We start from the raw sequence: 11,818 nt of genomic DNA on the forward strand, positions 1-11,818 counted from the left end.
TGGATTGATTCAGTGACTGGGGTAATCAGGTTGGGTGTGTCAGAGGCAATGCGGTTGGCACAGGATAGAGCATGGTTTAGGGCTGTTGTACATAGGGTCGCTGTGAGTCGCAAATGACTCGACGGCACAAAACAACAACAACAACAAGTCAATACTACTAAATGTCAATAGTATCTCCTAGTTATTGACTACCCAAAACTGCCATCTATTTCCAAAGTCCCCAAGGCAGTGTACTGTTCTTAAGAACCAATGAGATCTCCACAACAGCATCTCAGATTCCCATACCTCACAGACTGTGAGGATATAAGTACACAAAAAGATTACAAGCAATTGACAGCTGACTAACTGCAGAAGAGGAAAAAATCAGAAGTAAATGGACATGAACTAAACTAACCACTGATGAAATCTTTTAGCAAAATACTGTTTTCTAGATAAAAAACATTAGCAGTATGACTAGACAATTTAAGCCATTAGGATAGAAAATTCTACGTGTTCACCTCACACTTTTTTTAACTATGCCTACACCTTTTAGATGTTACTTTTTTCCCAAGATGGAAGGCAAATACTATTAGGCTCTGCTTGCTCAAGAGAAACCTCAATTACTACTGGCTCATGGGAGTGAAGCTTTGAGCTAGAGAGTCTTATAAACCACCTTTTGTTCCATCCAACTCATTTAGGAACTGTGACACGTGTTTCTTGGACTAATTTTAGCCAGCATGAATTCCAGAACAATACCTCCCCAAAAAAGGTGAGTCACTTCCTGACTGGCGTGTACATTTGGAGCTTTTAGAAACTATTTATTCTTGCTGCTTCAAAAACCAGAATTCAAGAAGCCTTACTTTCTTTAAATAGCATAGCAATGCCTGAGAAGTGTGGGTTAGTTGAAAAGGCATTAGCACTGTGTGAACTCAGCAATTCACTTCTCTTGAATCTATTTTTCTTCAGCTGGAAACATCAGAATTTAACTAGATGATAAGCAAAGTCATTTTTAATCACTAAAATTTTATGTGCATTGATGCTAAAAATGTTACCTTGTTTTCTTCACACTTATTAAATGTTCTTAAAGAGATTCAGAGAAGCTGAACTTTATGAAGAAATGTGTTATCAGGATTGGAAGAAGACTCAACAACCTGCATTACGCAGATGAACCAATCTTGTTTGTAGAAAGTAAAGAGGACTTGATGCACTTGCTATACAAGATCAAAGTCTACAGCCTTTAATATGTATTACATTTCAACATCAAGAAAGCAAAAATTCTCACAATCGGACAAATAGGCAACATCATGATAAATGGAGAAAAAAACTGAAGATGTCACCAATTTTTATCTTGCTTAGATCCACAATCAGCACCCATGGTAACAGCAGCCAAGATACCAAAAGATGTGTTGCACTGGGAAAATCTGTCACCAAGGACATCTCCAGTGTTGGACAGCACTGATGTCAGTGTAAAGACTAAAGTGTACTTCATCCAAGCCATGCTATTTTTGGTTGCTTCCTATGCATCTGAAAGTTGGACAATGAGTAAAGATAAGAAACAATGTCGTTGAAATGTGGTACTGGGATACCGAAGATCCCATGGAACAAACAAATCTGTCTTGGCAATATCACTAGGGTGTTCCTCAGAGGCAAGGATGGTGAGACTTCAACTTACTTTGGACATGTTGTCAGGAAGCGTTATATCGTGCTGGGAAAGGTGAGTAAGAGAAAGAGAGGAAGTCTAAACAAGATGGACTGACAATGACTTTAAAACAGTCAGCTCAAGACTATCAGATGGTGAGGACGGGGCAGGATACGGCAAGGTTCAGTCAACTCTACTGTTCACAGGGTCTCTAATGAGTCATAGCAGACTCACAACACCTAACAACAGTAACAGTTTTTACATAATAATGCTTGCAAAATCAATCCTGTACCAAAAATAATTATGTCAAGACAGAGTAAGCAGCTAAGGGGAGGGTGGGGGAAGAATCAGTGTCTTAATTATTCTATTCTCTGTTATTCTAACAATATCTAGAAGAAAATATATCTTAGTGTTTCTTAAAGGTACTGTGTGAAAATTGCCGTGGAGAATTTAATGTTGTATTATGTACGTTTTCTCTATACAAAAGTTTAGACTATGCATGACAAATTCATTCTTTGCACCTAAGTTATTTTCACAAGTATTTTACTTTTTCTTCCTTTCAATACCAATCCAAATTCTACTGCTCCATCAAGACCCATCTCCTCTATAAAAACCCTGGTTACTATCCTAAGTCCTATAAACACCTCTCCTCTTGGTGAACAATAACCTTAGGAAGGAAGTTACTCATTCCTCAAAAGTGCAGATTGTCCTAAGATAAAGTTCAGAAAGCAAAAGAAGACAGGATTAATGGAAATGAGAATTACAAAGTAGATGTGGGCAAAGTATGATTATATTGTGGGTATTGTAATTAATGCTCAAAAACAAATATGAATGGTTCAAGGAAAAACCAATCTTTCACTGAAATCACAATTGGGGGAAAAAAAACACCCACAACCCATAAAAGCATATGAAACGGAAAGTCTGTGAAATAGCCACTTTGGTAACACTGAGAACAGCATTCTGAAGACAGTTAACAAATTGCTGCAAATGATGGCCCAAAAAAAAAAAAAAGTGTTTCTAAGCACAGTCTCAATTTAAAAGTGTGCAGCAATGTGTTAAAGGAGCCACTGGCATGAAATCAATTCTAGCAAGAAGCAAGGGCCAATTCATGAGGAGGAGAAGCTGTTAATGATCTGACTAGATGAAATGTAGGAAAATATTTTGAGTTTACTGATGATTCAAATGAAAGTATACGGTCTTTCAGAAAACCTAAGGGACAATAAGGAGCCGACTACCTTGAGCTGTTAATGTCAGCAAAGGCTGATTTCATACTTGAGGCAGATTTAGTTTATATTAAGACTGTAGTAGTAAACCAAAGACTATAAAATTAACCAGAGAAAAGCAAGGAAGAACTCCAGAAGCTGTAAACCAGTGCATGAACAGTCTTCTAAACATAATGAAAAACATACAACTGGGAGAGGATAAAACAGCTGAATGGGATTTTCTAAGAATCAAATATCTGTTGTTAGTTGTCGTTAGGTGCTGTGGAGTTGAATACAACCCATAGTGACCTTATGAACAACAGATCTGAACCCTGTCCTATCCTGTGTGGCAGTCACTGTGTCAACCTACCTGGTAGAGTCTACCTCTCCTTTACTGACCCTCCGCCTTTCCAAGCATCATGTCCCTCTCCAAGGAACAGCTCCTCCTAGTAAGATGCCTGAAGTGTGTGAGCTGAAGCCTCATCAACTAGGCCTCCAAAGAGCACTCTGGCTGCACCCTCTCCAAGACGTATTTGTTTGTTCTTTTGGCAGTCCATGGGATGTTCAGTTCTCTTCACCGTCATGACAGCTCACAGGCATCAATTTCTTTTCTGTCATTCTTATCTACTGTCTAGCTCTCAGATGCATAACAAGTAACTGGAAAACCCATGGCCTGAACCTGATGCACCTTAGTCCTCAAAATGACATCACTATTTCTCAATTTGCTAGTGTAAAGTATCTCATTTCCTGACTGCTAGTACCAAAGGTATAACTGTGGAGTCAAGTAAGATTAAGTTATTGACAGTTTAAATCCTTTTACCAACCTTCATGATGTTGCCTACTGGTCTAGTGGTAGAATTTTTTTTTTTTAAGGCTTATTTTCTTAATTTTTTTTTTCTTTTCCTTTCTTGTTGTGTTGAATTGGATCCAACTGGCACAGGAGGAGATTGCCCCTCCTTCTCCAGCAAAGCATCTGGTGGATTAGAACCACACCTTCGGGATTGCAGTGCAGCTTCTTTGCCTCTGGGCCACCAGAGCTCCCTCAGTGTTAAGAATCTTGACCTTGAGATTCAATCCATATTTAAGGCTGAATTCTCTGATCCTCCACAACAAGTGCTTCAAGTCCTCCTCACTCACAGCAAGCAAGGTTGGGTCATTTGCACTATGCAGGTTATTGATGAGTCTTCCTCCAATCCTGATCCCACATTCCTCTTCAGAGTCTAGCTTCTCAAATAACTTGCTCAGCATACAGACTGAATATGTATGGAGAGGGCTTAAAACCCTGATGCACTCCCTTCCTAATCTTAAACCATGTAGTGTTCCCTTCAATGAAATCAAAACCTACCCTCCAGAATCCAACTGCTACAAACTGCAGATGCTTATGCAGGACCCAACCAACAGACTTTTAAATAAAAAAGGATGCCCACCAGGTCTTGATTGATTTAAACAAGAGGCTCCCCAGCCACAGCTGATTGTTAACAACAATCCAGCAGGATGGATAGAGAAACTGTCAACAGCTTCATTATGCTTGGCTCCATAATTAACACCCTTGTTGCCAGCAGCCAGGAAATAAGGAGACCCAATGCACTGGGAAAATCTGTAGTTAGGGACCTCTCTAAATTATTAAGAAACAATGATGTCAGTTTGAGAACTAAAGTGCATCTGATTCAGGCCATAGTCTTTCCAATCATTTGCTATGCATCTCGGAGCTGGACAATGAATAAGGATGTGGTGTTGGAGAAGAGCACTGAACATCCTATGGACGGCCAAAAGAACAAACAGGTATGTCTTGGAAAGGGTGCAGCCGGAATGCTCTTTGGAGGCAAGAATGATGAGACTTCAACTCATATACTTTGGGCATGTTTCCAAGAGCGGCTACTCCTTTGTGGCACATGATGCTGAGAAGGGTGGAGGGTCAGCGAAGGAGAGGAAGATCCTCAAACCAGGTGCACTGACGTAGTGACTGCCACAATGGGCTTTTGTGTTTCAGAAAATGTGAGGATGGTCCAGAATAGAGCAGGGTTAGGACCTTTTGTTGACAGGGTTTCTATGAGTTGTACTCAACTGGACAACACCTAACAAAAACAAGTGTTCCCCTTGCTCTGTTCACACAGCAGCCTGATCTAAGTATGGGTTTCATATAAGCACAAATAAGCGCCCTGGAATTCTCATTATTCTCAATATTAGCCTTAACTTGTTATGAACCACACAGTCAAATACCTTTGCATAGTGAATAAAGCACAAACAGACATTCTTCTAGTATACTTTCAGCTAGGATACATCTGACTTCAGCAATGATATTCTTGGTACCATGGCCTCTTCTAAATTTTGCATGAACTTCTGGCAGTTCCCTATTAATGTACCATTCCAGCTGTTTTTTAATGATCTTCAGCAGGATTTTGCTTGCATGATACTGTCCAATAGTTTCCATATTCCTTTCTTGAGAATGGGGACAAATAGGAATCTCCTCCAATCTGTTGGCCAGACAGCTGTTCTCCAAATTTCTTGGCAGGGACTGGTGACCGCATCCAGGGCTGCAACTATTAACAAGTCAATTGGTATATTCCATCAATTCTTGGGGCCTTGGTTGGTGTTTTTTTTTAGCAATGCCTTCAATACAACTTCTAACTCCTTCTTTACTACTATTGGCTCTTACTTACATGTGACTTCCTGAAATTCTTCACTGTCAATCAGTTCTTTTTGGTATAGTGAGTCTGTGTATTCTCTCCATTTTCTTTTGATGCTTCCTAGGTCATTCAATATACTATCCATCTTTCAATATTGCGACTCAAAGTTTAAACTGTTTAATTCTCTCAGCTTGAGAAATGCAGAGAGATTTCTTCCCTTTTTAACCTCCAATTCCAGTTCTCTGTACGGTCCATACTACTACTTTGCTTTGTCGAGCTGCCCTTTGAATTCTTCTATTCAGTTCTTTTACTTTAGCACGTCTTCCCTTTGTTTTGGCTTCTCGGCGCTCTCGTGCACTTTCTAAAGTCTCTTCTGACATTCAGTTCAATTTTTTTCTCCTCTGTAATGACCTTTTGCTTTTTTTCATGAATAATATCCTTGATATCATCCCGTAACTCATCTGGCCTTCAATCACCGATGTTCAATGCTTCAAACCTATTCTTAAGAGGATCTTGAAATTCAGGTGGGATAGATTCAAGATTATATCTTGGTTCTTGTGGACTTATTTTTATTTTCTTCTGCCTCAATTTGAAACTGTACAGGAGTAATTCATGGTCTGGCCCATAGTCCACCCCTGGTCTACTTGTGACTGCTGATACTAAACTTCTCCAACCATTTCTTCCACTTATGTGGTCAATCTGATTCCTATGCAGACCATCAGGTGAAGTCTATGTGTAAAGTCATCATTTGTGTCTTTTAAAAAAGGTATTTGCAATGGATAAAGCATTGAAATACAAAATTTGATCATTCTATTTCCAGCCTCATTTCTATCACCAGCTCCATACTTTCCAACTACTTGCTATTCCTTTCTCACTGTTTCCAACTTTTGCATTCCAGTCACCAAATATCATTAGCACATCTTGACTGCATGTTTGGTCAATTTTGGACTGCAAGATTTGGTAAAAATTCTCAATTTCTTCCTCTTTGGGTCTAGATATAGGAAAGAAAATCTGAATAACTGTTGTATTAAGGAGTATTCCTTGTATGTGTAGAGATAATGTTCTACCACTCAACACTGTATTTCAGAATAAAACTTTTATTTAATTATCAAGTGTAAGTTGTCTCCTCATTTTGATTTAATTTACAATCAGGGTAAGGTGCCTGGTCATTTTGATTTAATCAACAATCAGTTATAAGCAAGCTGTGGGCTGGAAGCCTTTTGTTTAAACCAATTAGGACCTGGTGGATGGGTTTTTGTGTTTAAAAGTTAGCTAAGATCTGTCTGAGAGTTTGAAATAGTTGGATTCTAGAAGGTAGGTTGCTTTTATTAAATTAACAATGAAGTATAAGTTTAAATTTAATCAAATGCCTATGCACATCAAAAAACTTCAAAAGGATAAGAAGGAAAGCCACAGACTGGGAAAAAATATTTGATAATACATATATGATAAAGGACTTATACCTAAAATTTACCGAATACTCCAGCACTTCAACAAGAAAAAGGTAAACAACTCAATAACAATATGGGCACAGGATATGAATGAATATTTCACTAAATAAAGAACACATTCAGATGGCAAACAAATACATGAAGAAATGTTAAAAATCCTTAGATACCAGAGAGATGCAAATCAAAACCACTATGAGATATCATCTCCCCCCAACAACAATAGCAAAGCTAAATAGGGTAGCAAACAACAAATGTTGGAGAGGCTGTGGAGAGACTGAAACTCTTCTTCACCGCTGGTGGGAGTGTGAAATGGTACAACCACTACAGAAGGAGGTGTGGCGCTTTCTCAAAAAGTTGGACTGAGAATGTACCCTAAAGAAACCAGATCCACAATTCAAACAGATGTATGCCCACCCATGTTTACTGCTGCATTATTCACAACAGCAAAGAGATGGGAGCAGCACAAGTCCCATAAATAAACGAATGTACAGAAAAACTATGGTACAGTCATACAATGGAATATTACATGGAACTGAAAATTAATGAAACAGTAAAAGATTACACAACCTGGGGGAGCCTAGAGTACATCATGCTAAGTGAAAGATCTCAGTCACAAAAGGTCAAATACTGCATAATACTACTTTTATAAAATAGGGCTTGGAGAGGGACTGGGGAAAGAATGGTTAAATAATGAACACTGCATTACAACAGATGAGGGGAAGAATTGTCTGAAAGGAATACATGATTATATTATATGCATGAGAACAATCTGGAACATGGAGTGCATTGTGGGATGGGTTGGGGAAGGGGAGGAGGAGAGAAAAGGCACAACCATGAATAAAAAAATAAATTAACAAAAAAGGTAAAATTTGAATCATCAATATGAAACAAGTGAAAACTTCTTCAAGGAAGGGTTGGAAAAGATGAAAGGTAAAGGGGGGAAGTTGTCAAAAATTTCTACAATGAAAAGATTAGCTGGAGTTTTTTCTAAATGAAATTGAAAGCCTCAGTTGCTTCAAAATTATGTAGCCAAAAGCTGACTGTTTTGCTAAAATTAGAAAACAATGAGACGTCACCATGAAAGACAAAGGAAAAACGATTATTCAGACAACACTAGTTACCCAACTAGAAATCCCATACCAATCCCCAGGGACAATCCAGACCTTTCGCAGGTGAAATTATTACCACAACTGAAAAAAACGCCACCACCATCCAAGTCTTCTCATCAACAGGGCACATGTGCATGTAACATTTTCAACTCCAAAGACAAACAGGATCAAATTTTTAGCTACTGATGATGGAGAACAAAACTCCATCGTAAGTTATTCAATAATGGTTTTTCTTTGGATGATCTAAAATCGCTGACAGTTTACTCAAGTTTTCTTTCTTTTTAAAACAAATCACCTAAAATGAAAAGAGCTTTCTTGTAGAGTCAGAAAGTAAAAAATATTTTCAGGTCTGCTCTTCTTAAACAGCTAAATTATGTGGGGCTTCCAAAGCATAATGGACAATGGATCTTACCTTTGGGATCCACTTCCCTCCTAGGAAGTTACCACATGTAGGGCACTTGGGTGGTTTGTGCCTGGTGACATACGAAAAGGAGCAACCTGGACTGGTGCATGTCCCATGGCCCCGACGAGTATATGTTGTAGTCTGTAAAGGAAAGAGCTGGTCAGAATCAACACTACAGTCCATTGTGATCATTACAAACAAAACCATGCCAGAGAACACCAGTTCACAGTGGATAACCAACTCACAATACAAATAGCCAGAGTTGGAAAAATCCTAAGATAGACTTTGTTGATGCATTATTTAATCTTGCACCAATATTATGAAGCAGGTATTATTAATGCTCAAGTCGAAAGTGGCTAAATGACTTGCCTTAAATCTAATGACTACTGTGCAGAGTTAGACCTAGCACCCAGACTTCTCTCATTCTTGGTCAAGACTCCTCCAAGTACTTAATTCCTCCTGTTAGTTAAAAAGCAGAGAACCTAGGTCCTATGTTTCAAAAACATTAAAATTGGCCTATAAAAATGAGCTGGAAATGCAAAAGCTGAAACCAAATCTTTTGACAGTCACTAGAATTTGTGTATGAATAATATATTCATCTACCAGCTTTCATCATTTCCAATGATTCTACTTTTGAGTAGAATATACAATGGGTTTTTATAGTCAACTACAAATAGAAACTACTACTGAGCCATGTTCCATTTCTAAATTAATGCTGGAAAGAAAACATTACTTCATCAGATTTGTTGTCACTTGTCAAGTATTTACACTGCTATGAATCCTGCTTCCTTTGACTAGCCAAAAAAGCAAAATCCTCTGTTGGGGAAACATCAAGCTGCTACTAGGCTACTTCTGCCATGAATCCTAGAGAAAGACAATTATGGCTACAATCTCAAGTCACAAATGTGTGTGAAGCGGTGTGCCACCACGGAAAGACACCAAGCTTGGAGTTCCAACTTTGCCAGTGACACAGTGAATGGTTTTGGGGAAAGTCACTAGCTTTTGCCCTAGGATAACAGAGAAACAAAGGATGTTCTTTAAAACAGACACACTGCCACCAAGTGCTATTTCACAGTTATGCCCTGAGGAACAAATGAGACAAGGAATGAGCTCAGTTTGGCCTAATCTGTAGGGTGATGTGCTGCTAACCCAACAGCTGCTACTTGCTAGCAGTTCAAATCTACCACTTGCTTGAGAGAGAAGAATGGGCAATCTCCCTCGATTTACAGGCTCTACGAGTTGGTTCTGATGGGTTGCCAACAAGTGAATAAACTGTACAATGACAAGAGCTATAATGTCATAACCAGAAACCTCTCTTAATCTAATACAGCTGGTGACTACTGGAATACAGAGTTTTGGTAGCATAGTGCATTGTAAACTGGACTATTAAGTCAGTGGTTTGAATCCATTAGATGCTCCATGGGAGATGTAAAAATTTACACCCTCCAGGACCTGATGGAAGATTGTCATGAGTCAGAATTACCTTGATAGCAGATGGTTTTGGTTTTACTACGACAGAGAGAGAATACAGCTTTATCTAAAATTACTTTAGAAGAATATGCCAGTGTTCAAGGCAGGTGGCTCAGTCCTAAGAATTATTCACAAGATCCTTTATTGAAAAGTTTTGTTGTCACTTACTAGAGCATGAAATAGCAGTAATTTCCAGAATAACAAAAGCAAAAAAATAAGCTATTTCTCCATGTATCAGATTACAGCAAGTGTTTCTGGTTATGATACTACAGCTTTCATGTCACAGAGGGGCTTTAGAAGATATGACAGACTAAGATAAAGATGTATATACAATTCATTGCCATCCAGTTAGAACTGACTCACAGCTAACTCTCCAGCAGATTTCTGAGGCTACCAATTGCACAGGAGATTATCTTTCTTCCTCCCTTGGAGCCAATGGTGTATTCAATCTGACAAAGAGGTATGGTGGTCTTTGGGTTAGCTTCACAACTCCCTACTGACTATCTTATCAGAGCTCATGATGCATACTATTAACCCTTAAGAAACCATTAAAATATAAAAAAATCAGGGCTGATAACGAATAACCCCAAAGGAAAAAAAACCCTGAAGTTCAATAGAATTAAGCATATAAGACACCCAGAAAAAGAAACACTAAGATTATATATCTCAACATCAATAATCACAATTCATAAATATTATTTAAATCATTGTTCTAAGTGGTATAGCACTTGTCTGTTAGTTTGCTGTATTGAGATAACTTGGGGGTGTTGTGATACTAAACACTATACCACTGGTGTGTTGAATGCCATAATGGTTACCCCTGGTGGACAGGGTTTGGTAGAGCTTCCAGATTAAGACAGACTTGGAAGCAGAACTGGCATCCAATTCTTAAATAACAGGCCTTTGAAAATCCTATGAACATTAGAGAAATGACAATAGTTAGAGTACAGGGTTCGGATCTTCTGTTCATAGGGTCACTGAGTTGTGCTCGACTCAACAGTACTTAACAATAACAACTCCAATTAATGGTAGAAACTGTCAAATGGGCCTTGCTTTTATATCCAAATTACATACTGCCTTGCCATAAACAATGTCACAATAAATTATAAACATTGCAGGTGTTACAAGCTACAAAGCTCTGATCATAATAGAATTCTATTAGAATCCAGTAATAGAAAAATGTTTGAAAAACAAAACCATACTTCTGAATAACATGAAAGGGGAGCTCTGGTGGTATAGCTTGTAGTATGTTTCACCAAAACCTAAAAGGCCAGTGACTCAACAGGAGAAAGTTGGGTAGTTCCTTCATTATGGTCTGTAGCCTCAGAAACCTGATGGAGGGTCACAAGCCAGAAGCCACTAAGCAGCAATGAGTTTGCATTTCTGAAATAACTTGAGGATCAAGGAGGAAATCAAAAGAGAAATGATAAAATACTTTTATTTAACTAAATAAAAACATAACATAAACCATTTGTAGGAAACCATTAGAACATTACTTTGGGTTAATTTAAAATACTAAGTATCTCTATTAGAGAAGAAAAAAAGGTCATCAAACCAATAATGTCAGTTTTCACCTTAAGAAAATAGAAAAAACCGAAACGACTCGATGGCACATAACAACAACAACAATATAAATATTATAATAACAACAGTGGCACATATAAAAAAGAAAATAGAAAAAACCAAAAAAACATTAAGGCCACCATAAGCAGAATGTAAAGAACAAAGATCAAGGCAGAAATCAATGAAATAGAAAAAACAAACAAATAACAAAAGAACCCATACAGAAGCAAAAAAATTGAATCTCTGAGACTATCAATAAAACTGTTAAATCTCTAGCCCAGAACAGCAGGAAAAGTGAAAGAAGACTCAACAAACCATTATCAGGAACCATGGAACTGAAATCACCACACACAATATAGTTTATTAGATATATTA

General features: G+C 38.0%; 1 protein-coding gene across 1 annotated transcript in view; it reads right to left on the minus strand.

The window, feature by feature from the left end:
• HMGXB3 (HMG box domain containing 3) overlaps positions 1 to 11,818 on the minus strand; it is an 87,278-nt gene that overhangs the window by 48,111 nt on the left and 27,349 nt on the right. Inside the window, exon 6 of the mRNA XM_006893701.1 lies at positions 8,420 to 8,551. Coding sequence (XP_006893763.1) covers positions 8,420 to 8,551 — 132 coding nt within the window. The remainder of the gene's footprint in view (positions 1 to 8,419; positions 8,552 to 11,818) is intronic.

This window comes from Elephantulus edwardii, unplaced genomic scaffold (genome assembly GCF_000299155.1).
Source record: "Elephantulus edwardii isolate Elephantulus edwardi_28Jun2011 unplaced genomic scaffold, EleEdw1.0 scaffold00130, whole genome shotgun sequence".
NCBI classification, from domain to species: domain Eukaryota; kingdom Metazoa; phylum Chordata; class Mammalia; order Macroscelidea; family Macroscelididae; genus Elephantulus; species Elephantulus edwardii.